Source organism: Amyelois transitella, chromosome 4, assembly GCF_032362555.1.
Source record: "Amyelois transitella isolate CPQ chromosome 4, ilAmyTran1.1, whole genome shotgun sequence".
Classification (NCBI taxonomy): Eukaryota; Metazoa; Arthropoda; class Insecta; order Lepidoptera; family Pyralidae; genus Amyelois; species Amyelois transitella.
The window spans coordinates 3,516,541-3,544,034 of NC_083507.1; the positions used below are offsets into that span (position 1 = coordinate 3,516,541).

The 27,494-nt window shown below is 36.1% G+C and overlaps 1 protein-coding gene across 1 annotated transcript in view; it reads right to left on the reverse strand.

The window, feature by feature from the left end:
* The window catches only part of LOC106129368 (voltage-dependent calcium channel type A subunit alpha-1), a 139,797-nt gene that overhangs the window by 60,282 nt on the left and 52,021 nt on the right, over positions 1 to 27,494 (reverse strand). Inside the window, exon 3 of the mRNA XM_060954728.1 lies at positions 19,326 to 19,520. Within this exon, the coding sequence (XP_060810711.1) occupies positions 19,326 to 19,519 (194 nt within the window). The 5' untranslated portion in view covers position 19,520. The remainder of the gene's footprint in view (positions 1 to 19,325; positions 19,521 to 27,494) is intronic.

Genomic DNA, 27,494 nt, shown 5'->3' on the forward strand with positions numbered 1-27,494 from the left:
AATTTTGATGTTTATATGAATGAATAAAATAATTGCCGATGAATCCTAAAATACCTAGCCACATGCTCAAAACACTAAATACCTACGTGATAAAGCTTCAAAAAGACAAACTTATCATCTCCTAACTTACACAATCCTGGAATGGATAAGTCAGGTTGTTTGGAAATAAGCAACCTATTTATGTTTGCAACTGGCCACAAATAAAAAAAGAGATTTTTCAGACAGAACATAAATAAAAAAGTGACGATCGAGAGACAAGTTGAAGGGCAAATTGTTAACATATAAGACCCGTTTGTATTTAATGTCTAATTCTTTTAACGAAAATATACAGTTTTAAATTAGTTCAGGAATAGTGGAGTTTTATTTTTATTCGTTTTAAAGTACATTTTTCTCGTAACATAATATTTTAAAGTGCTTGAACAAAGGATTTTCTTGACTCTTGTCTGACCTCCATGATTTACAGGGTAATCGAACTCCAAATAAATAATCTATACAATTTAAGTAAAAAATATTATCATGCTATACGTGACGTGGTAAAACCATTTAGTAAAACGTTTGGTTTTGATCTTATCACGTATTGAAAAGTTTTCGTGTTACCGCTGTGATTCTTCCAGTCATTTAACGAATGGATGAAGAATTGATTGTACCATTTTTTGTCAGTTTTTAATTGAAAGCGCCTTACATTAACTAAATTTCAAGTATGTATGATTCTTAGGAAAAAGAAATATAAAAGAAATAATTCAAAGTGAAAAAAAAAGTACCTTGACAAAAGTATGACCAAGAGTACCCGAAACCGTAAAGCGAAAGAAGGATCCAGGGATCGTGGCAAGTGAAAATATGTAGTGCATGTTTCTCTTAGATGAGAGTCTCTAGATAAGTCATGATAATATGTTACACAGATATGTTACACATAAACAGCTAAACATACTACTAATGTATCAAGGTCGTCAATCGATTCAATTTAAACTGTCGGCTTCCCGCACTACAAAAGAGCCGATGCGGTGTTATTTAACACCAAATTGGTCAATGCTGTGCGTGTTGGAGTTTTATTGGCCGTATCCTGTGCTTACCCCAATTTTAGATGATGATGCGGAGACATCTACTACAGCTGTCAAAGCGTAGGTGCTAGAATGGTTAAGGCGCCCGAATCAAAGTGTGCTCGAATGACTTAGTTCAAAATTTACCTCGATCACGAAATCTTACCAAAATTATTTTCTTAGTCTGATAACTGGTAGTATTCCTCGCAATATCTTAACTATTAAATTGAGGAAAAGATATCGTGAGGAAGCCTGTACATTAAGACAACATGGAGTAGATTCTTAAATGATTCTTAATTCACCTCAGAAAATCTTGTCTAATAAGTGCCTACGTGCCAAATTTCAAATTTTTATCCAGCTGTGTACGCAGGTATGTCAGTTATGGTCCTCTTTTTTATAGGACCTAGGCGACCGTACTCAGTTCGATGTTTATTGTTAACAGTTTAAAATGACAGCAGAAAAATTACAAAAAGCACTATTTTAATGTATAGAATTGGCAACCAAACCTGGAACGCCAACGATGACCACTAGACCAATAGAGCACAACTATTGGTTGCTGCAGTAGGAAAATATGGAAAAAAAATTAAGTTCCCCTGAGGCAGGACCAGAATAGATCGATAGTTTTCCGTACGCCGCTATTTTTAAATTTCAACAATGTACGTAAAATGACAATAAAAAACGACGTCAGTTTTTAAATATCAGCAAATAGTTCGATTTATTGAATAATGATGGCCCTGTCATTTACTCGCAAAAAATATCTAACTGATATTTTTTGCAGTTGCAACCCGCAGTTGTCAGTGCGCAAAACAAAAGTGAGTAACGAGCATTTTTCAACAAATACAAAAACTTTATGTCCAGTTTGAACAATAGCTTAATTGATGAAATGCATCAAAACAAAGTAATAACTTTGTTTTGATGCATTTGATGTTAGGCAATAGCCTAACATATGGTAGAAAATAGTTTTCAAATGTATTTTGGAGGAAAAATTTACACTAAAGCTTGAATCTACAACAATAAGAAATACGCTGGAAAATAAACATCTCTCCTTCGGCGGAATGATCTCTTAACTCACATGATTTTAGCATACATATATTGTAGATATAAAAACGGCGGGGTAGACAGAGCTAACAGGCTTTTAAAATACTGAAAGGCCACGTTCCGCTGTATGACTTAATGATGGAATTTAGATTTTAGTATTCCGTTCGTAATCTATTATGGGTGCGCATTTCTGCAGTCCCAACCTGCAGTCCCAACTCTCAATTACCAAAATTGCTGGGATTTTCTGTTATAAAGACAATATCATACTTAGCTGACCCAATTTCTAAAGGTTGCATTTTGCCCCAATTTCTGATCGAGGTATTTGGATCAGCTAACCAGCCTGATGACAATAGCTTCTTAAATTGTTTCGATATCGACGGATGATGAAATTTGATAATATGTCAAAATAATACAGCTGGCAATACAATTTGATTTCTTTGAATTTTCTTCCGTGTGGTTCCCGGCACCAATACAAGAAAGAATAGGACCACTCCATCTCTTTCCCTTGAATGTCGCAAAAAACGACTAAGGGATAGGCTTATAAACTTGGGATTCTTCTTTTAGCCGACAGGCTAGCAACCTCTCACTATCTAAACCTGAATTTCAATATTTTTATTAAGCCATCTAGCTGACAGTAACCTTTGTTTTTGTAGACTATGAGCTCTGTCTATCCCATTAATAAGGTCGTGATATATGTTTGCATGTTAAAAAATGTTTATATATGCTTGAGAATGGCAACCGGTTCGAATCCTACCGCGGTCATGTATCATTGACTATTTTCGAAGTTAAACGTTAGTTTCACGAATCATTTAGAGGTCTCTCTCTAATGTATATTGCCTGAAAATATATAATTGATTATCTTATAAAATGTCTGGGTAACGTTAATAAGCATATTGTTATCATTTGATATACTAGTAAAGGGTATATCTTCATAACTATGCATAGGAAGGAAGGACAAGTGACAGTCTCCAGTGGGCCCTTTGTCAATTTTTATTTCAGAAGTTTGAAGGAAAATGTATAAATTCATTAGTTTATGTTGGCCTTGGTAATTTGAGGTGTCTTTTGAAATATAAATTTGTTTTTAATTTAAAATTTTGTGAATTAACACACGGCTGCAATACAAAAAAGAATAGGACCACTTCATCTCTTTCCCTTGGATGTCGTAAAAGGCGACTAAGGGATAGGCTTACAAATTTGGAATTCTTTTTTAGGCGATGGGCTAGCAACCTGTCACTATTTGAATCTCAATTCTATCATTAAGCCAAATAGCTGAACGTGGCCATTCAGTCTTTTCAAGACTGGTGGCTCTGTCTACCCCGCAAGGGACATAGACGTGACCATATGTATATGTATGTTTAATGCCTCTTGTAAAGGCTAGGATATGCCTAATTAAAGGATTACATAAACAAAATTAACTTTCCAATCAAAATTATACATTACAAGAGGCTTTTATTACTGTTTTTTAAACAAAACAAATGAAAAGGACTAAGTGAAACCATGCATAACTCTACAATTTTGGACAGTAGATTTTATTTTATAGCAGTTGTCGCAGATTCGTAGAGGATAACTATGGAACAGCCTTTAAAAAAAGCTTCCTTACACTTTTTGCTTAGTTTGTATGCTTTAGATTTGTATAAAATAATATTGAGGCATTTTGAGTGCAACTATAATAAAAAATTTTAAAATTGCTCTGCTCCTGAGGGATATTCCGAATTTATCTTGGCGGATGCTTATGTCATTATCTGCTTTCCATGCATTTAAGCTATTATATTTAAAATATATTTAAGCGATTTTGGCTGTGTATTAATAATAATATTCCAGTCATCTTTATTTTTATGTATAAAATAGAGATGACATTTTATTAAACAAAGAAATGAAGAAGTAGACGTATACGGTTAGATAATGAAGTAAACAATGTTTTACTATAAGTTGGGTAACACGCATGTAATAAGTATATATAGAAACCTTTCACTGCAACATGTGATTTTCGAATAAAACATAAAACTTATTTCTATATGAACGTAACGCTACACAGAACACCTACGCGATGGTTCTGATAAAATGGCACGAAGCCTTACAATCTAGACTCACCGGTGCCGGGGACATGGGCGCGGCGCTCACACACCGCACTCCTTTAACTACCAATACTCAGCTAAATGCTCCAGATCTCCGCGGGCTCCAAACATATCCACAAAATGCTCGAAAAAGATGGTCGCCTCCGCCGCCGCCGACCGCTCTGTTGCTAGGTGCAGATCAATCACAAACCCGTGTAGGTTACATGAATGAATCTTGCACATTTTAACCGTCCTTTCATAACCGACTCTACTTTATTATCACAATCGATGGTTCCTATGATCGTTCCGACTTCTGTTAATAGCTGCAGGAATTCAGTCGATTTATCGTTAATATTTAGTATTTGGTATCGGTTTGGCACGTAAGAGGGGCGGAGGGTTAGTGTTGGGCCTGACGTGTCAGTGGCGTGTCTCAAGTTAGAGGCAGACGGCGCTGGCGGAAGGTCGGGGAAGCCGGTCCGCGGCCCGAGCCCGGGCTCCGCTGACGTCAGCGACGGCTCGGCGCCCAGCGGCCCTGCTCAACACCGGCCTGCCAATTATTATTTTATGTACACGAACGGCGCGAAACAAAAGGCGGCGACGGCGGGGCGCGGGCGGAGGCTCTCGCCGCAGGAGCGACGCACGGCGCCATCTAGCGGGGCGCGCGGCGACCACTCGCGCCTACTCCTTTCGGTCTGCGGACGATCGAAACGAGACGAAAGCTCCGCGACCGACCCTCACTGCTGAACGGAAGGAAGAAGCACTGTCACTGAGAGCAACGGTTGCAGCGGCAGGGTCGCGGGTAGGGTCGGCGCTAGGGCCAGGGTAGGTCACTGTCGGGATAAACACTGATGCGTACCGTCGTCAGAGCGTGGCTGCGTGTGATGGTGGCGGTCGGGTAGGCCATGCTGTCAGGCGGCGCGGGAGAGGCGCGGGCCGGGCATGGCGGGCTCCTGCTCGACACTGCGGTGCGGGCGTCCGCGGCGCGCGCTGCACGCCACTGAGCCGCGCACCGCCCGCGCCCGCCGCGTCTCCGCTGCGCGCGCACTCCCGCACCGCGCTCACCACCGCACCGCGCCTTTGAGGCTTCTGCCTCCAGCCTGCAAGCGTGCACCGCTGACCGGCACCACAACACACGGACCTATCGATTGTGAACTTGGGTTTGCACCCAACTGATGGTTCAAGGCATGCACTGGTAGATGTGCTTCGGTACAGCTGACCATTTTCAGTAACAGGCTAAATATACGGAATTCTATTAGTTTCTGTATTAAAAAAACAGCTTTTGTTTTACACATTTCCATCGAAATACTACATCTAGTATAGTGGCTCTTAATGTAACTTTCATTATGTATAGGAACAGTAGTTCAATTTTCGCATTGGCTTCGTTGCCGCTGACCTAATCACACGGCAACAAACAGTGGCAGTGCAAACAAAGTTAACAAACAGCCAGTGTATCGAGTCACTGGTTTTCTCTCTGCTAGACAGTTTGGCGAGCTCTGTCAGTTCCACAATCGATTACCACCTTTAAGACGTCTCAATAAATCTCTGACTGCAATTGAATTCTCTTCATTCATGTTTCACGATATTGAATCGAGATTCTGGATTCCAATTGAGTTTCAGACGACCCGATATAACCATCTCAAGTGTTAGAATACAAATATACCTGTACAATGTACATATTACGAGTATAAAATGATTATTATCTTTCCTAGAAAGATAGATATTATATATATGTAGTACGTCCTTCATCTTGCTAACATCTCAACATACTTCTTTTGCTTCGTTCACATAAATGCCTTTTAATATCTTCAAAATTCAAATAATTAATGTAAAATGATTTACATGAAATTATACGTTTTGCGACTTTTCCCACTAACAATGTGGCATATAGTCTTGAACTACCTTCTGAACATTTTAAAAATGGGTGTAGTATTAGTACATACTCTAATTGTTGACTTGTGATATCAAACTATAACCATTAAAGTGGTTTTAAAAGACCTTTAAAGTAAGTAAGTATAAGACCGGTAAAGTCTAACAACCATCTTCTGAATGTAAAGTCAATTCCATACCTACCAAGTCTAAATCGAAAAGAAAAAGAAGTAGGTATGGAAAGATCGTAAATCGTAAAGTATGCAAACATGAAGACTCTTCCAACCCCTCTTAAAAAGATTGTGATGTAAAAAGCATGATTGTGTTTGTATAAAAACAACAATAAAATAAATTTATTTTGGTTTGATTTTTGTAATAATTCCAAACTTCTGCTCTATGTGACAACTACGACCATCAGATGATGGTGAAATCCCTTACTTACATAAAAATGTGAAAGTTTGTCTGTCAGGCTGTATATTCCGCTTTCACAGATAAACTGCTGGACCATTTCGAATGAAATTTGGTTTATATATAGTTAAAAACCCGCGTTCCGACATAGGATACTCCTTTTTTCAAAACTTATTCATTCATATAGTTTATATCCCTTGCGGGGTAGACAGAGCCAACAGCCTTGAAGACACTAATAGGCCACGGTCAGCTGTTTGGCTTTATGATAGAATTCAAAGCTCAACCCCTAAAATTCCGAAATGGGGGGTTACACAACAAGCAACTAATACGCGGGCGGAGGCGCGGGCAATAGAACTGGTATATTATATTTTAAACCTAACTACGTTAAATAAATATATAAAAAAAATAAGGCAGATATAGGACTTAACTTCAAATTCGATTTTGCCATTTCCAATGTCAATGAACTGATTTCGTTCATTAATTTCCCTTAAACACGTGCCGATTCACGTGCTACACATTTCCGAGCAATTATTTTAATTACGCAGTTCACAGTGGGTATGCATGCCACCTTTATACCTAAACATATTGAAAAACTAGAAACTAAATCAACGAGAAGCCATAAACACGGATAAAATAAATTTATATCCTAAAGCTCAATGTAGAATTTTTGTACCTTCCTAAACCCACGTGTAGGTTAGTAATTATGACACCTAAATAACACAAAATTCGAATGATAAATGACTTGGACAAATACATTTTTTTTTAATTACTTATAAATAATTAAGATACCGATCGACTGACCTTTATATCCACGCACAGCCCATGAGAGAGAGAAAGAGATTTGGAGTGTAAGTAGTCTAGCGACGAAATTCCTGGAATTCCCGTAGGAAGGGAAATCGATGAGATTTTCGCTTAGTGTGGAGTATATTTCTATTTTATTTAAATTAGTAATGTGGTTTCACGATTTATTAAGCCTTAGTCATTATGGTTCGTAACTCAGTCAAGTCATGCTGAAAGATATAGACGCAAAATGTGAATAAATATCTCAGACAATTTGCCCCAAAGTAAATTCGAAACTGGTTTTATAGGATGAAATAATATCAATACTAGTGACTGCCCGCGACTTCGTCCGCGTGGAAACCCTATCATAACGTTACCAGTATAATCAATCCGCCGTGATAAAAAATAGCCCATGCGTTATTCTGGGTATTCAGCTACTACATACCAGAATACCAAATTTCATCGTAATCGGTTCAGTCGCCGTGATTGACACACTAATGTCACCACAGACTGAATTTTCATAAGGCTGAGCATTACCTTAAAACCTAAATAAATGGCTGAATTAAGATCAATAGATAGTGACAGGTTGCTATCCCGTGGCCAAGAGAAGAATTTCAAGCTAAGATCTCAACTTGAGAAACTGGAGTAAGGCCATTAATTTTGGAATTCTTGAACTTTTAGAGGAAGTGAAGCACTGTTCCTTGAAATTTTAACTTGTTTCGCTATCAGGTAAGCACGGAACACTTACAATTCTTAACTGCATTACATATTTAAACAGATTATGATATACATATTTTATAATGTAAACTGTACCATGTAAAAAAATAATTTTATATGGTAAACTGGTGATAACGATCAAGAAAAGACTGAAAAGTCACAATTATATTGGTGATGTTGAGATTCAAATATTCACAGATTGCTAGCCCATCTTCTACGCGGGGAATCCTAAATTTGTTAGCCTGCGTTAGCCACATACATGAATGATAAAAAGGTAACCATCCTAGCTTATTAAACTTCGCATCACCCAGGAGTGGCGACCTTGGGGTAATTGTTGCAATACGAATTTATTACAACGTCTTCGATAAATGATCTTTTATTGACCAATTGATTCGGCAATGGATCATTATCAAATTTTATTGAAGCCAGTCAGAGTTATTTAAGTAATAGACGGCAAGTGACTTAATTTTGGTGTCAAATCAATAATCACCAATTTTTTATACTTGTTTTGGCTTGCTATATTATATTGCTCATCTTAGCGAATTCTCAATTGCACCCACTTCCTCTATGCTTTGGTGTCCAGGGTGTATTTAGCGCTATTACTATTTCCACACATAAATTGCTTGTATCCTAAGTCGTCTCCATCCAAGACATTCACGTACCTGCTTTTAATTATAACCCGCGTAAGAGAGTGGTCCTACTCTTCAGTGCAGGAAACCACACGAATGTAGGTATTCGTATTCTGTGATAATGCATTTCCATTATAATTACAAAATTGAAATCTGGAATACGCTTTATTAAGATAGAATATTTGTTTATACGTAGGTACATTCTCTTCATCTATGTTTACATCAAAATCAAACATTACTGGCCGTTTTATTACTTTTCTTGTTCACTGTGCCGTATAAACAGTTGGAACTTCTGCGCACGCCTCGGGCCGTAAATTGTCGCTCGGGAAACTTAGTGTTCTTCCTAGACATTTAAAATAATAGATAATACCTATCATCAAAATATTTTTTAAATTCATTCTCTAAACGAAAATAAAAAATATTTTGAACGAGTTAAGTACATATTAACGTACTTCTATTAATAAACCTATATTTTTGTATTATATACATTATATGTCAATGTTTTTAAAAGAATGAAACTGCAAAAAGAGACGTTTAAAATTTTAAAGTCGGTTATATATTTAATATTTTATCCATTGAGGCAAACCGGCACGTGGTCAATTATGAAGCTTAAATCTGAAACTAAAATAAATAAAACTAAAAACTACCAAATAGTGCAATAATAAAAAATGCATACTATATAATACGGAAATGTCTTGTTTTATAGGACACTGGTAACCATGGATCCGTTTGATTAGATATATAAGCAAAAGGTAAGAAGTTATGATATGACAAAGATACGATATACTTTGTACACGCTATTTTCGTTGCAAACTTGCTCGTCTTATTTCTGCTTGTGCATTATTTCACATGGTAAGGAATTTTATTAGGCGAGGGTCTAATTTCCGTTTGTCTTTATTCCCAACTGCAAAGTCACACATTAAACGTCTATTGAGAAGTTATCTGTGTAACTTTTAGTGCAAGAAATGCAGGCGCTTGTAATGACACATCTAGCCAAATAAATTTCGAAATCTCGCTGCCATTTTCCTGAATTTTAACCAAATAGTTACCTGTTAAAAGCCATTTAAATGTTTATAAGTTAATAACTTATGGTATGATCTTTGTGACCACAGAATTATGTTCTTTCTTTAAAAAATATCACCATAGCTTGGATGGTTAAGGTACCTTCGTGGCTCACGATGTTTCCAATCACCGTAAAGTAAGAGAATTTAATTTACAAAAATTACACAAAGAAATTATATTGAAGTATACAAAAAGGTGACTGTCATTATTCCAATTTAAACTATATTGAAGAGACACGTACACACATTAATAAAATCACAGGCTATATTACATATATAATTGAACAAATGCCTGGTGATTAATATAAATTAGGTAACCAAAATGGTACATATATAAACCATGAGTTTTATTTTCGTTCAATAGAATACTTAATTAGCATTCACTTTGTTTCACCTTTCGTCAACATTTGTTCAAGTTTGCATATACATCTGTGATAACGTTGCAGTGTGCTCAGTCGGTAGTTAAGAAAGGGTTCAGATTAATCGAGTAAGTATAAAGATCAACCGATCCACTACCTGTTTGTGAAATTATTGCAAAATAAAAATGAAACAACAAATAGATAAAAGTAGATTTAGCACGTAAATAATGTCACCTAATTCGCATTACTCAAAGTATAGCAAGGTAAAAGGCAGATTTTGTTAATAAAAATGAGATATCGATAATGGATTTAAAATAATGTACCTTTTGTCTCTATATTTACATACTAGTTAAAATCTTTTTAAATTTTGGCTTATGTTTTGTTATCCCAATGTTTAAGTTATATTATTGCAAAGGTTTATGAAAACTCGTTAAGTTGCTTTTGCGTGAAAGAGTAATAAACACACTCGCCGTCAACACATTTTTAAGACACTTTCACATTCATAATAATTAATAGGATCGAACAAACATATAAGCACCAACGGAAGACCAGCGCTGGCTGTATATAGCCAACATAATAAAGGGCCGGTTCCATTTCAGGCAATAACTTCTTTTCTTCTTCAACAACTTCAAAAATCTTTTTTTTATTAATTTATCTGTGAAATCTGAGTTAGCCAGATTAAATACTTTTTTACTTTACAGTGAAGCACTCGCCAAATAACTCGTTCAGTATGAAATACAAGCAGGAAAATGGCCGCTCCTAACATGCCCGTCGCAGCTCTGTGTTTGCGCGATTAAAAAGGCTCCACTCTGGGCCTGCACGTACTGAAGGAAGATTAAATGTGAATAATTTTGAGCCTCAAAGCCTGTTCAAAGCAGAGTGAAAGACAAAAAACATGTATATAGCGGTAGAGTTTTCTCTTAGCCCAAATAGTATGCACAACTAGTTGTGCAATATAAATGTTCCTAAGGGCAAAAATATATTTTTTTAAATATTGTACCGACTTGAAATCAACTAGACTCCAAAGGCCAATAAAAAACGAAGTCGGAATGATCACATTCTATATAATAGACCAATTCTGTCTTTTCAGCATACTTAACATAATATATAATCACGTCTATATCCCTTGCGGGGTAGACAGAGTCAATAGTCATTAAAAGACTGCAAGGCCACTTGCAGCATACACGTTTGTATCTTAAACTTAAAAGTATTAAGTAAATTACCCTCTGATCACTGCGGTCAATTAGTTACCTTTACCGCTAGACACAATACATGTGATATCAATTATGTGCAGACCTATCACAACCCATAAAATCAATAAATTTGAAAGTTCTTTAGAAAATAAGATTTGCGCAGTGACGAAGTAAAAAATATTCGTATTAACATAATTCGTTCTACTAATGTAGACAATGTGCATTCGTCCACGATTTAGATTTAAGAGATCTTTTTTTGTAAATTGATATCCGTTGAAAATGCTGCAGTGTAGTTTGTTCCGCCGCTTCTTATGCGCATTGGAAGCGGTAGTAGTTATAATAAGATTTAAGTTATGTGACGTCAATAAGTGATACCTTGTATCCAATTTTGAAAATAAATCTTTTCTATTCTATTCTAAACAGATTAGGTGTTACGTAGCTTTGGTTAAGGAAGATATACATATATTAGTTAGTTATAGAATACTAACTCACCGATACACAAAAAAGTACCTTTATATACCTACACAATCAATCAAAAATATAATTTTCTATCTTGATTCGACCGGGATCGAACTAGTTCTGCGTCAAACAGGCTATCGAATAATTCTTCACTGAAACCCCAAAAAACTTAACCAAATGCATCTTGGTTCCTGGCTGACGAATATTTCAGTACAACAAACTCTTTGTCCATGTAGGCCTGCTATTGGTCTGTTTCTTTTGTGTTTCCTTTTGTTCGCAAGTTCGTAAAGTATTTGAATGTATAGCTGAAACGTTGGAAGCACTGCAAGTTCTCTTTTTATTAACCTACTTTAAGAGCGTAGTGTTGAGTATGCAATATTCAAAAGTATTTGTAGCAAAATGCGACTGAAGTTTGTTCCTATGTAGAAAATAGGCATTGTTGAATGTAATTACTGTTAATTTGTTCGTAAATATGAGATTCTTTGGACCTAATTTCAAATCCTTTCGGTACCTCATTGAAATAAAGAGTAGGAATATTTCACACAAAAATTGATTAATTTCTTAATGTGTTTTTTTTACGTATCAAATATCGATATAGATAAAGGAAGAAATATTCTAAAGGAAAACCAGTGAAGCTCTGACCAATCCAAAGTTTTCCAAAGACCAATGACAAAGTTCCTTTAAATTTTTTATGACTTTTACTTCAACCTCTGTTTATTAATCCACTGGTGGTTCTTTGAAACCCTCCTCCTAATTTTAAGTATATATAATGTATGTATCTATATTTTAAACCATTATTTAACAGATATTGATAGCAACTTGAAAAGTTAACCTATTTTAGATAAGCAATATATATTTTTAATGACGTTTTGTTCTAAATTTCGCTGATGTTGGATCCGTATCAATCAAAATAACATTGTTTCTAAAACTGAGGCCGGTTTTTACGAAGTTCAAGTGTATGTAACAGAACGCAGTACGGGCCCAGTCGGACTGCGGCGGCGACCTACTGACCGAGGTCAACGACCGATGCACCGCCCTAGCCGTGCAATTGACACACGGACCTAGAAATGGGAGCCTTAAATACACCTTGTGTTTGGGCGTCTTGGTGTTTAGATTATTTTGATTACATACAAGATTATGCTGTGTGGTTTCCGTTATTTAAGAAATAATTATATTATGTAATAGTAATTTATTCCGTTTTTTAAGTCCTTATATAGGATGGACTAAAGGATTCAGCCACATCAACCACCTAGTTTCTTCCCTTTTAGTTTGGTAGGAAGAAAAAAGCTTCTCAATTGACACAGTCAATCTGGGGAAATGGGAATTTTTGGGATCCTTGGTCCCAAACTAATAAATTCTAAAAATTACATTAAACTCATTTGAAATTGTTTAAGTTTATTTTAAAATATCAGCTAAGCTCAAAATAAATCACGCCACTCGGAGGGGTAGGCAGAGACCATATCTTTCCACTATTCACGATCCCTGCATACATATTTGCTCAAATTATTTTCAAATTAAAACTGCTTGACTTCTAATGAACAATGCCACCATGATCTAGTACTGATCATCTCATCCCTTTAGCTTTTAGAATATTAAGTAACATAAAAAAGGACATATCTTTTGCACCATTTAATAAAATAATCTTTGGCAGTTATTATATACTCGCAGTCTATATTTAGAGCCACATGGGGTTCCAACTCTTTATATATAGAATAGTCAATAACAAGAGAGAGACTATACATTCATTATGTGTGTATATGCTTTAGAAAAATGCATCAATCAATGTATAAGGCCACAACATAATGGAGTCACAATGCACCTCTCGGTTTGTAGGGCACAAGTTTGCTTTGTGTCGGAGCCATACAAATGCTTCAGTTTCAGTGTCTACATATCGGAGGAAGTTAGACTCGTCTCGAGTTAGGAAACTGCATTGCAACTTTGTTTGTTTTACGTAATCTGATCTGAATGTTCTCATTACATGGAATTCTCTTTAGCGTGTTTCCAATCGCACATACGAGTATAGCAATAAGACTTTCTTTCTATCATTTAACCGTGTTCCCTTAACCTTCCGCCTTCTTAATGCTTTGGGATCTGGGGACCGCTTATTATGATTGAGCTAACTTGATAGTCGAATGTATGAAATTCATAGAAATCTGAATTTTAAAGTCAAATACAATGACTGCATCTCGCAATGTTTATGTGGTCTGGAAGAGATTGCGTAGTGCGATAAGGCCGCCTTTTGTACATTATCTTAAGTATAGGTTAAGTGTATAAAGATATTATAATTGATGTGGAATAAATCTTTTGTTTCACATCTAGGGAAAAGAGGCTTATATGTGTTTGTTTGATATTGTTATCTCTATAATTGACACTAGTCATAATTATAAGGATAAAGGCATTTGTATTTTACATACATACATAAATCACGCCTCTTTCCCTGAGGGGTAAGCAGAGACTCAAAAATGTTTAATCATGATGGTGAACTGAAACTTTATGTCTATTTATATTAGTATTAGATAATTGGTTTACATATTTAATATTTACAAATTCAGCATGTATTTATCCCTAACGGTGTACACAGAACCTAAACAGTCTAAAGGCCACGTTCAGCTGAATAACGTTCACTAAATTGAAACTATTACTAAAAATACAGGTTTTTTTTCGTAGAACGGGGGTTTGTGTGGGCAGGTTAGGACATAATTAATGAACACGTGGTTGATTGCTAGTTTTTAAACTACCACCCACTTCTAGTATAGAGACTGTGGACGCCAGCTAAACGAGTGGCGCGGGCGATGTCGAACAATATGGGTCAAGTAGGTACGAGGTATCGAAGAAAAGAAATAAAAATCTTATAAGAAAACAGGCTACATGAATATAGAAAGTATGTTATTGTAGCAAAATTTTTTTAAATGAAGTGTAGGCGTTCGAACTTTAGTACATATATATAATGATATCCGACTAATAATGATACTTTATTAAGTTCCGACGAGCAATGCCCTGCCCATAGGGGGTTCAATTAATTTGTAGGCAACTATACACATAGAAGAAAAATAAATAATAAGAATTGAAATAATAATAAAAAAGAATAAACAATGCGAACATTACGACGAGAATTAAATAATGTCACTACTTACTTCCAAAACGAAATTGTCCTTATATAATTATAACTTAGTTGCACATAATGTGTGCATCGGAGAGAGACAACCAATATTTTAGAAGTTTAGCCATCATTTCCTAATTCACGAACTAATTAGGGCCGATTTCATTAACAAACTTTTATAAAGCTTCACCTATTCCGTTCTCTGTCTGTAATCAAATCTGGCATGTTAAATTTGACCTATATCCCTTTGTTCGATTGAGCTGAAAGTTTATTCAAAATCTTTGGATGATAAAGCAATTTTACGACGCAACTATAAAGAAAACCGAAGTTTAAACGAAACTATGATATTATTTATTACAAACCTTTTAATTAATTAATTGTGTAAGAAAATGTCAAGCAATTCAACATGCAAGAAGAAATTCAATTACTCCTACAACTGCAGCTTTCAAACGATATGTTTTATATTTAAGCCGCGGATAATTAGCGCCGCGTTAATCCGAAGTATTCGGAAAGCCGGGCTATACACATTGAAATACTTAATATGTGTAAAGAACAGACAAGGAAATAGTTTAAATTTGTTTTAATCCATACTATTTTTAAAGGAGTCCTTAGCCAATTTTAAGGAAATTTGGTTCAGAAATTTAATTTAATAATTTTAATACAATTAAATTAAATTCAACTCAATAGAATCGTAGTAAAGAATAACAATTTATTTGTGTATGTTACAAAAAAGATATATTATATAATATTTTATTTATATTTTGAGGAAATCTTCTACATTTTACTTGAAGAGACGTAACATATCATAGGTTATGTTTGTATTTTTTGTAGAAATGACATCATTTTATGTGTTTGAATAGTAAAGAATATACTTAAATTAACAGCATTTAAATACTACAGTAAAAGAATGGTTATCAATGAAATGATGCAGAGAACCATCCTCGCATTAAACATAACTTTGTGACTTCTGTACGATAATCAAAATTGCTTATATGATTTGTTTCAGAAATAAATAGATACAAATTTGACGTTCAGATAAAAATATACTGTCCGAGATAAACACAGTCATTTCGCGTAAATAATGTTTATTCTATGATTATATTTCATTGCGTAAATGGCGACTGCAGATGTTGTACACGTTTACCGGATTGGCTCGCTTTATCCTTTGATTTACAATTATACATACATACAAAGGCACTATTGCTTTATCACCAGGGTGCAAAGTATCGGTTGATCGGCACCTTCTACAAGCACTGAATCTCAACTCATTCTGTTAATCGTTTCCTAAAGATTGTTTGATTATCTCATAGTCAAAACAAACAAAACAACTAGAAAGCTTTTCGCGTGTCCAGTATTAATGGAAAAAGTTTTCATACTATATCAACTTCCTGCTAATCAGAGACGTGGTAATGAAGCCTTCAAACTTGAATTTAGAGGTCGAAGTGATTTCAAAATGAATACAGTATAGCCCTAATGTCCTGCTGATAGCATTGTCGTCAACTTTTCTATTGTTCAGAAGTTAAAGTAACCTCTCGTATCTAATGAGCTACGTACATTTATAAAAGTATTATATCTGAGTATTATATAAGTACTACTTGTTACAAATAACTTGTCATGAGCCTAACAGAATTAACAGGAATCATTTTCCTGCCTGACCTTCGCAACCTTGCAGATGAACCTCCCAATTTAAATCATGGTTAACTTGGCAGTTAAAATAGCCTGATGGTATAGGTTTACGATATTGTCCATGTCCTCAAGTCTTTATTAATGTAGTCATTGAAATATAAAAAAGCTAACGTACTTTAATTAGATAGAACGAATAAAAATAGTTTATTTTACTTACTAATTATAATGTTATTTTTCAGTGGTTTCGGCAGTGGAATGCATTGACTGGTGTGGTAGAGTGACATTCAGTTATTATATTATACTACCTCATATTGGCGTCTTTTAAGTTGCCAAGTCTCAGAGTTTAGGGCTCATTGAACCTCCCATACCTTTACCGACTAGCTTTTTGAAAACCTTTATTTATTTTCTTCTTTTGTAGTTGGCGCCAAATTCACGAGGTCAAAGCTGCGGGTAAAAACTAGTTTTTTTTAAAGTGGTTAAATCAAAGACCCATTTGAAATATTGGAACATATTATGCAAAACAATAATTAATGTATTAGTAAACTGCATTTTATGTCTCTGTAATTAATGAATTATGTAATTAACAAAAACACGTATGCGAAAATTTTATTGTTTTTGTTGATATTTTTTTACTCATTAATTGCATTAGTCAAGGTTAGGTTGCGTTTCCGTATCTGATCTTTGGAATAGAGCCCAGGGGCCACATGAGATTGTGGTCATACGTCAAAAGTCAGGTTTTTATACAAAGCGATTCTGTTCTGATCTCCAAAAACTACAGGAAATTCCTTACAGTTACACAGAACATCGTTAATTCGTGTACAATAAAGTTAATATTTTCAGGTGAAACGAATGGCCTACAATCTACATTGATCTCTTAGAACCCATAAACAAAACTGGACATAAACAAAAATTTACACAAACAACGTTATACAAAAAAAGACAAACATTTGTGTCAAATTTGCTCTGCGCTTGAAATCGAACCAAAGGTGCCACTGTTTCAACGAATAAAAGGTATACATTCTATTTAAATGATATGATCGGCCAATTTAATCTTAAACTAATAATTAAATGCGATCAAAACATAATCCACCCCTTTTTTCTACGAAATTAAAGTTAACAATCCCAAGAATGTAACGCCGTCAAACTTTCACCTAATTACTTAGGCTGTATTAATATAGGGAAAGCGGTATAAAAATAGGTCATATATTGGCGGACGAGCGAGACAGAAAATAGTGCAACAAATTGTGGTATGGCGACGTCTCTTTCTGGCGCCGGAAATCAATAATGGCATCTCGCCACGTGGAGGAAGCAAGACTGCTCCATTTACACTAAGAGAATGTATACTCAGACTTCGCACCATTATTCCGGGATTCAATTCCAGCCTCTACAGTTTCGGCTTGTATTGAAATTGAATTCGGAATGTGGAACTCGGGATGAATCAATTTTGAGATCAGTTATTTTCCATCTTCTTGTTTTCTGTTAAGGACTGAAATGTTATTTTTATCATGTCATGATTTGTTTTATATTTTAACAAAACTTTTTAGTAAATTTGATATAAAACAAAAATTTATTTTTAAAACAAACAGTGCGTTAACTTCAAAATTATATTTCTCTAATCTGCAATTGAATTTGAAAAGGCGATTATTATTTATTTTTTACATTTATAATTTATCCACCAGCGGAACTACGATAGACATCTAGTAAGAAAACATCAACAACTAATAATACAAAATCCTCAAGTTGTCAACACAAATTCTAACCGAGGAAACCACTTATGAAAAGGTTAACTGAAGTTTCAGATAGATGTCGTTTTCAAGAGATAGTCGTATAAGAATTTACGCAGACACTAGCGCCCTCTACTAATGCCAGAAATATTGTAAAAGCGACAATGTTGCTGAATTTTCAGTTATAAATATATAGAGGCGCCATCTATGTAGAAAGATGTGCGATGCAAAAGTAATCAGTACATAATTTTCACGCTGCACACTAGCGCTTGATCTACGAACCCTCAAACCGACTACGAAGATGCGTAGCGCTGGCGTAGCGCTATCGCATTGTCGTAGGCTTTCGTAGCAAACATTTATTGTAGCATCAAACAGAGGGCGCTTTCGCGTTAGTTTATTTTCCAGTTTTATTTTGGTAATCATAGTAATATTTAATGCAATCTTATTTTATTGCCAATTTGTGAACGAAAGTTATATGAAGGAATTAATTAATTTATTTATTTGGAAGACCAACAAAAAAATAGCGCCACGTATATGAAACAAATGGTAATCGGCCATTTATTACCTCAGTAACATAGCACGCGCGACGCTGTTTTAATCGCTCCAAAAATTATTACTGTCCCATTTTACGCCATAATAAAAAGCGAAACAGCAATAGATTTTCGCACGATAACGGCGTCGCGCTTGCCATGCAACAGGGGCTGGATTTTGAGCTATTGAACCATACTTTTATTTTTTATGGTTAAGTCTAAATTTATTCTTCTAGTATGTTTCTACTTTTGGTAATATTTTTTTAATTATAAATGCTCACAATCAATTAATAATTTACTAAGAAAGGGAAATTTTAAAGTGTATTATTAGATAAAGATAAAATTTTAGCAAAGTAATGCAAGTACGGCTTACATTTTTATACATACATACATACATATGGTCACGTCTATATCCCTTGCGGGGTCGACAGAGCCAACAGTCTTGAAAAGACTGAATGGCCACGTTCAGCTATTTGGCTTAATGATAGAATTGAGATTCAAATAGTGACAGGTTGCTAGCCCATCGCCTAAAAAAAGAATCCCAAGTTTGTAAGCCTATTCCCTTAGTCGCCTTTTACGACATCCATGGGAAAGAGATGGAGTGGTCCTATTCTTTTTTGTATTGGTGCCGGGAACCACACGGTTACATTTTTATACCATTTTTTATTCAAAATCTTTTAACGTGTAATATTTATAATAATATTTTTACCAGCCAAAAACACTATTATATTTTTTTTAACTTACATGATGTCTCCCAACTTGAGGCGGGTATGTATAAGCGCGCAGGTCTTGTGGTCGGAGGCGGCGAGCGCGGCGCGGCGCCGGCGCACCGGGCGCGGCGACGCGGGCGGCGAGTCCCCGGCCACCACGCGCCGCACGCCCGGCGAGCTGCCGCGCCGGCGCACCGACGCATGCCGCCCTCCCACGCCGCCCAGCATCCTGGAACAATTGATAATTATAGAATTGGCAACTTAACTTTGACGGCCACTGTGGTTCACCGGTAGTACGCTTGTCTGTGACACCGGAGGTCCCGGGTTCGAATCCCGGCCAAGGGCATGATGAGAAAAGAACTTTTTCTGATTGGCCTGGGTCTTGGATGTTTATCTATATAAGTATTTATTATAAAATATAGTATCGTTGAGTCAGTATCTCGTAACACAAGTTTCGAACTTACTGCGAGGCTAATTTAAATAAATAAATAAATAACTCTCAGATAAATCTGGGAGACTTCAGCGCGTCGGCGATTTAAGAGTTTTCGGTGGTCAAACTGTTAGGTGTACGGGATGCACAAGGAGGCACAAGCTCGAATCCTACCCAAAATACCTCTTCTAAGTTAGTTTGTATATTAACCGATGCGGTTATGGTGATAAAACCTGCATATTTTGTCAACTGCTTTTAAAATCCTATGAGTTAGGTTTATACCAAAGGCTGCAGAGGTCAGACAGAATTGTTATAAAAACCTAACTTATCCAATCCGGGATCACCTATTCAGAGAGTCGAGAATGTACACCACAAGGAGGATTATTTATTTTAATTTGTTATTTAAAAACTGATCGTCAAACCAGTTCAGATGCCACGAAAAATAAATATAAATCATGGGGATAAAATGCAGATGAAATTTCCAAGAAAATTAACCGGGAGTCGGCCGCAGTGATGGAGACGGGCGTTTTTAAATTTGACGGAGTAATAACCGGCTATTGCTGTTAAATTGTTGCCGGGCGGACTCCGAGACCAACTTTGTAATTAAGGGGTCACGCCTATGTTATTTTCGCGATTTTTCAATTAGGTAATTATCTTATTTGGTGAGATTGAGATTGATCTTAAAATTGGGAAAATTAACTAATTATCATAATAAAGTTAATATAGGAAATTTGCTGAAAATAATAAAATATTTGCGCTGGTAAAATAAAAGATGATGCACGCTTAAAACAGACTGTCATTTATTTTATTATTTTTCTTATTTTAAAATACAAAGTTCTTGTCCTTTACAAAGGAGTTCGGAATACTCTAAGGAGTTCGTAACAGTTAATTAATCCTTATTCTTCGGCCCTTTTACTAAGAACTACTTTTATCTTTATAATAAATCATGTTTTAAGATAGGTTGTTCAAGCACAGGAGATATCGTAAATTTTATTAAAAAAATGTCAACGTAACAATGCAAAAAAACGAAGGCCAACGTTAATTAACTGTATCTATTCTGGGACGGGTTAAATAAAAAAAAAAATAGAGACATGAAACGTTAAAACAGCTAGTCAGTTTAATTTCTTAAAACTGTTGGCTCGGAATCGACTCTGCTGACATTTGCCTTAATTCATTATCCGCCCGTCCAGTTGAAACGGTGTGCAAATAAAACAAAACTTTGATGTTACCAAGTAAAAACAGCGAAATTTTACCGGGTTATATTATTTATCTGAAACAGCTTTTTTACAGAAAAGCAGGATTCGTCAGATGATTTAATAACTGTTTTTAATGTACTCGTATCGTAATACTAAAAAGTTGGGTAGGGCAATATATGTAGTTACTTTGATTACATTTTTTTAAACACTACTTATATTTATTGTACATACTCATGTCACGTTTTTTCCACTGACGGGTCAAACAAAGCTCAAAGTCGGAAGACAAAGGGGCCACGTTAGTTAGTTAAATCATATAGCTAGAAAAAGCGAAGGGAAAATTATAAGCATTGACTAATGTCTTTATTAACTCTTAAAATTTTTTGCGAGAAGAGAAATAGCTAGCTATTTCTATAATCGCTACTAGCCTAGCATAACAGCTTATATATTGCAAAATTTATAGAATATACTTAACCTTATTGAGGTTATGGATAGTCTCTACTCTTACTGTTCCGAGATACACCGATTTATTTAGTCCAACAATATTTATTCAAATTACCTCCGCGAAACTTGAAACGTAACATCAAATCTCTATTACTCAAACTAAAATCAACAGGTAAAATTGCTACCAAGTTTCGTGAATTAGCTCTGAGAAGTCCTGCGTTGCCGAGCAACTAGTCCGGGAGCTCAGTACAGATATCCTTTGAATTCCGACTTGATTGCTAAACGAACTAAGTAGTTACTTGAAGTTTGCAGTTAACTGGAAACGCCGGAATGCAATCATGCTATTTGTAACCCATCTACCTTAAGGATGTTATAATACAAGTTAGTTCATGTGTTTTTAAGTTCATAGGCGACAAATTGTCGAAGCCTCAAAGTATTTAAATATACTTAGGCGATCGATGTTTTTTGCAACGCGCAACTTAAATCAACAGGTAAAATTTATATCGAGTTTCCCGAATTAGAGCTCTGAGAAGTCCTGCGTTGCCGGGCTACTAGTCCCTGAGCTCGGTGCTGATATCCTTTGAATCCTGCCTTGATTGCTAAACGAACTAGTTACTTGTAGTTTGCAGTTAACTGGAAACGCGGGCATGCAATCATGGTATTTGTAACCCTCTACCGATAGGCGGGTGTTAAAAGTTAGTCATTTCAGTCATTTTGTTTTATGTGACGTTGTAGCAGCTTTAGTGGACCAGTTTAGTGTTTTTCAAACAGTTTTTTAGAGATTTTTTTAGATAAGTTTTATAGAAGTTGGTTCAGCCAGGTAACCAAAGTATTCAAAAATGCTTTACTGGGGGTACGCAATGAAAGTGTTTAATTTGTAGGCAAATGAACTTGTTAAATTAATATTTAAATTCAAAACTATTATATAATGTTTTATTTTATTTAGATATGTATAAGATAACTTAATTCGCCCGGTTGATATCTTTGTAATGTATAATATATACACGTATAATGTTTACCGTATAATATAATATACCGTATATATAACTAGTATATATATTGCGATTTTTTCTTTTTAATCAACCTTAGTATTTTCATCTCGTTTCCAAATCATTAAACTGCAAAATTAATTTGCGTCGTTACCTAAAAACGTAGCTGAATGGCTAGCAAAATATTGAAAGGGTAGGCTTCGTAAGCTTTGCATAGCCATTATTACAATTTGTCTTTTTAATTTTGTTTTATATTATATTTGATATCACCCAAATGAGGAAATAATATTATTTTTAATATTTTCTATGTATGTTTGTACTAGCATCATATGAAAACTATTACTTCGATTCGAAAGCAGTTTTATCAGATGTGTTTTAGTTGGTCTGACCTAGAACTGGTAAACAAAAATTTCTTCCTTTACTCCTTTAAGTGGACCATACAAGGAGTAACTTTTTTATTGAGATTTTGAACTATTAGTCACACTGATTTCGTTACGGTTGACAGCTAATGGATATAAAAATATGCTCATAATGAGAGATGTATAGATTTTAGAATTATTTAAAATTAATTTATTTCATCAAAACAAAGATTTTTTGACTTAAAAATTACATACCAAACTAAACTGTATTGTAGTTCTGTAATGCCAAGTAAGTACTCATAGTGTCCGTCCACCCAGCTTAAATCCCACTTTTGTCTCAAGAATAATAGTAACAGCTTACTTGGCACGACTGCTGCTCGGCGATAGCTCTCTTGTTTAGAAATAAAATAAATCTAGACAAACTGATGTACATTTGTACAGTGCATCGCATAGCAGCCTTTGGATATGTCTGCGATACATGCGTGTCTGTCTTATGTCGCCCAGTATACGTGGAAATATTACGTGCTGTAACAAAAATTAAGATATTTGGTAAGAATTCACGTTAAGTAGTAGACAGAGACATCTTTCCGTTTATCACGATACCTGCATAGTTCTTTCATATTCATCAATCTTTTTATGCAAACTTCGCTCGTCAAGGGCACTCTCGACCTTTCACCAGGTCGTTTCCATTTTTGTTTTGTTTGATTTAGTTTCGTATTTTAGTCACCACTTGCAAAATCCATGAAAAATCATAGAGTTCTACTATTTAAATTATCCCGACTAATATTATAAATGCGAAATTATTTGTTTGTATTATCTTCAAGCGTTATCTACTGAACCAATATTCTTGAAATTTTGCATATGTATACCTACTTGATTGAGAGTTTTGAGAAGGTCATAGGTACTATTCATACCGGTAACCATCATATCTCCAGTGTGATTTGCGAAATACCTGTATTATTTTGTAGGTGGCGTAAATTCCCGGAAGTAGGTGGCGCTATTCGCGCGAGCGTAGCTGCGGGTAAAGGCTAATTGTCAATAATATTTGAATTATTTCGTGTTTTCACTACTATCGATTTTCATCTATTGATACTACCAAAAATTTAATTTAAATTAAATTACCACTTACATCTATAATTTCCTTGTTATAGGAAATAACGTAATTACATTAGCGTGCTATGGATTCCAAGAAGCCAATAAAAATATACTTCAGCAATCTCTACTTTTTGATTGATTTAAAAAAAATATCTTTGGAAAGTTGACAGCCACCGCGCCCGGCCCCGAAGGACCAAGGTCCATCAGAAGGCAATCTATTTAATTAGTGGACCAATCCCGCCGACTGATTACGGTCAGCCCTCGCGACTGACATGTTTATACTTGTTAAGTTATTGTCAGATTATTAAATTGTTTAGAATTTTTCTTTGCTAACTTATTTCAGTCTTGCGTGGATTCGGCATAGTCTGTTAGTTATTCTTATTTGTTATGTCACCTGCTATCTCACTAGACATTCTATTCCATTAACATGGTTGCCCATTTAGTAGTCAGAATGTTCAGATTTTCACACGAATTTGGAAATATTATGAATGCGAAAGTTTATAAGGATGTGTGTATTTGTAGCTCTTTCACGCCAAAACGAATAATAAAAATAATATAACAGTTAAAATTTAAGTACCGTTAAGACAGTAAAAACACCACCCTTTGAGGGATTACTCGTTTATTATATTCTTTGTTCACGCGGACAAAATCTCGGGTAATAGCTATTTTAATACAAAATAATGTTTTGTACTTTTGAGGCCTAAAATAGTACTGCTCTTATCCCATTACATGTTGATAGCACTTTAACGAGTTCGCTTCAAACTTGGAAAACCGCTAATTCTAGAACATAACACCAAAACTGTTAACGATTCTCCCCGCACAAGAATTTTGTGGAGACCTATACTCTATATATAAATTTCATTTTATGACTTTAAATAATTTCATCGTAAACGAGTAGTAAGGTGAAAATAAAAGAATTGCATAAATATGAATTTTTATATATTTATGCAATGATAAGCCTTATTATTCTTTTCGAGACAGTTGGCCCTATCTGCCCCGTAAGGGATAAAAACGTGTTATATGTATGTATATCGCCAACGCATCCCTGATCTCCAGCCCTGGACCCGATGATTAATTACAGCAACGTGACCGATCGTAATTTGTCGACCTGCGGCCGGGGTAAATCGAATAGCAAGGGTTCATTACTTTGTCCAACGCGTTTCAAATTGGACTCTCCGATACCGCTAACTGTGTTTAGATGGGCTGATTATTGCTTGGTTTGTTTATACACCTTTTCCCGGAAGTGTAAGCAGAGACTACGTCTTTCCACTTGCCTAGATCCCTGCATCCTTTTGCTGATTTCGCTGTTCCTTTCAAATAGATACAAATAATGAAACTGAGAAAATTTTTATTTATTTATCTTTATTAGGGACTTAAACAGTTTATTATTATTATCTTAAACTATGATGCACAAACCAATTGAATTTTTTATTGCAACCTAAATTAAATACATTAAAAATGTGAATGAAACAAACTGCAGCTTAGGGATCATGGTAAACGGAAAGATTAGTCTCTGCCTACCCCCTGTGAAAATGTACGTATATATACTTTGCCGATGGTCCGGCAAGGAGATGTAGTGAAACACGTAATGGTTTTAAGTGTCTATTTTACATATATCGGTTGCTTATATACTAATAAAGGACGTGCGTTTTGCTATCTAACTTAATCTCTAAACTTTATCTTATAGTGTGCCTTATCTGGTTATGTGCTGATTGTATGTACGACGATGTCGCTACATATACTCCCCCCTTGATAAAAAATGCTTGTTGTCACCCGATGCACTTATGCTGATTATTTTTTGTTGCTGATCGTATTCTTTTGTCTACCGTCTTCATTATTCCGTATAAGAGGGCGATTCCTAGAGAGATTATGATCTGTCCGATGGCGATGTTCCTCGTCCATCGTAGTTCTTCTAAGACGAGGCTCCTGAGCTGGTCTGCCTCGTTTTGGTTGAGGCAGTTGTCCGTGTTGTAAGTGATCTGGTCCTTGGAACTTTGTGTGCCCATTCTTGATTTGTTGACGGTGAATGATGTTTTCCTTCTAATTGCCGTGAGTATTTATATGGATGATTTGCTTGAATCAGCTATTTTTATCGTACGACTGGCTTGACGGCTCGTCCTGTTCTCGTGATGTACGTGCTTGAATTGTTTTGTGCGTTCTCTGAGATTGGCACGTACATAGTTTCGCTATTCATCGTAAATGCGGGTTTTAATCGGTCTATGGATATTGTATTTTCCTTATTTCCTATTTTAACTATAAATGCTTTGTCCGTTCTGCTGATTACTGGGAATGGCCCTTCATAGGGCGGAGTCAGACTTTTCCTTAACCTATCGCATCGCACAAATACGTGCGAACATTTGTTCAATTCAGGGTGAATAAAAATGGTTGCACTATGTTTTTTGCGTTTTGGAATTGACGTCATGTGTGTAATGTCCCGTTGGATACTTTTGATGAATTCTTCGTACGTTGAATTTTGGTGTGATGGTTCAAAAAATTCTCCAGGGAGAGTGATGGGTGTTCCGTAAATCATTTCCGCCGCACTGTATCCTGTGTCATCCCGTACACAGCTACGCAAACCGAGTAAGACGGAGGGAATTTCCTTCACCCAGTTAGCGTTGGCTTCCCTGGTTGTGAGATTGGATGTTGTGACGAGTGGCGTAGAGATGTCGCCACAGTACTCCCCCCCAAGACCGGAGGTCTGAAGTCTTGATCTTGCTGTGCAATCTGTGCTTCAGTTGTAGCTTGCAAGTGCCAGTTGTCTTCCAGTGAGTCGGAAGTTGCTCGAAGTCCTAGTGAGTCAGGAGTGAGCCGTTGCGTTGCTCGTAGTCTGCGGTGAGTCGAGACAGTAGAGAGCGAAGTCGACTTGTTGGCGCCGGTAGAAATCGTGCAGAGCTGCCACGCTGGAGAGAAGAGCGGCCGTCGAAGAGATCCAGGCGTGGGCTGCGGTAGATGCGTCGGTCGCCGAAGTCGATGAGAGTGAGTGCGGGTGGAGACAGGACCAGGAAGCTCGTTGCGTTGGCTGCGATGGACCTGCTGCGATACCCAGTTGCTGGCTTGCTGTGAGACTGCTTGCAGAGTGAGGAGTGATGCTGAGGATTGGAGTTGATGATGATGGAGAAGGTTGCTTCCAATCACGTCGGTCAAAGGTGTCTTCTTTCCCGACTGTTTGTTCTTGGTCTTGACCTTAATGGATAATGCTGACGATTGTAATAATCTTGACCGCTGCGTCGATGACCTTGCTGAATTGCATTCAGTTCTACTCGCATATTTGCTAATTGCGCTAATATGCACGTCATTGTGTCGTCATTTGTTTTGTTTTGATTCACGGCTGATACTTCTGTAATCTGTGAGTTTGCTAATATTTTGTCGGCGATCTCGCTCATTTTGTTGACGTCCATGTTTTCTGTGACAGCCAGGACCGTGGTTACGGATGGCGGTAAAAGCCTCAACCATAGGAGTTTTATGGTGTCGTCGCCGATTTTTTCCTTACTCAGCACTCGCATCTTACGTAGAAGGTGTGAAGGTTTCTTGTGCGTTGTTGCTTGATTTGCAGGGTGATTGTGCCGAGGTGTACATTTTGTTTTGACGAATTTTCTTCTTGGTCAGTTGCTTGCTGTTCGTCGGGGTCACCAATTTACCGATGGTCCGGCAAGGAGATGTAGTGAAACACGTAATGGTTTTAAGTGTCTATTT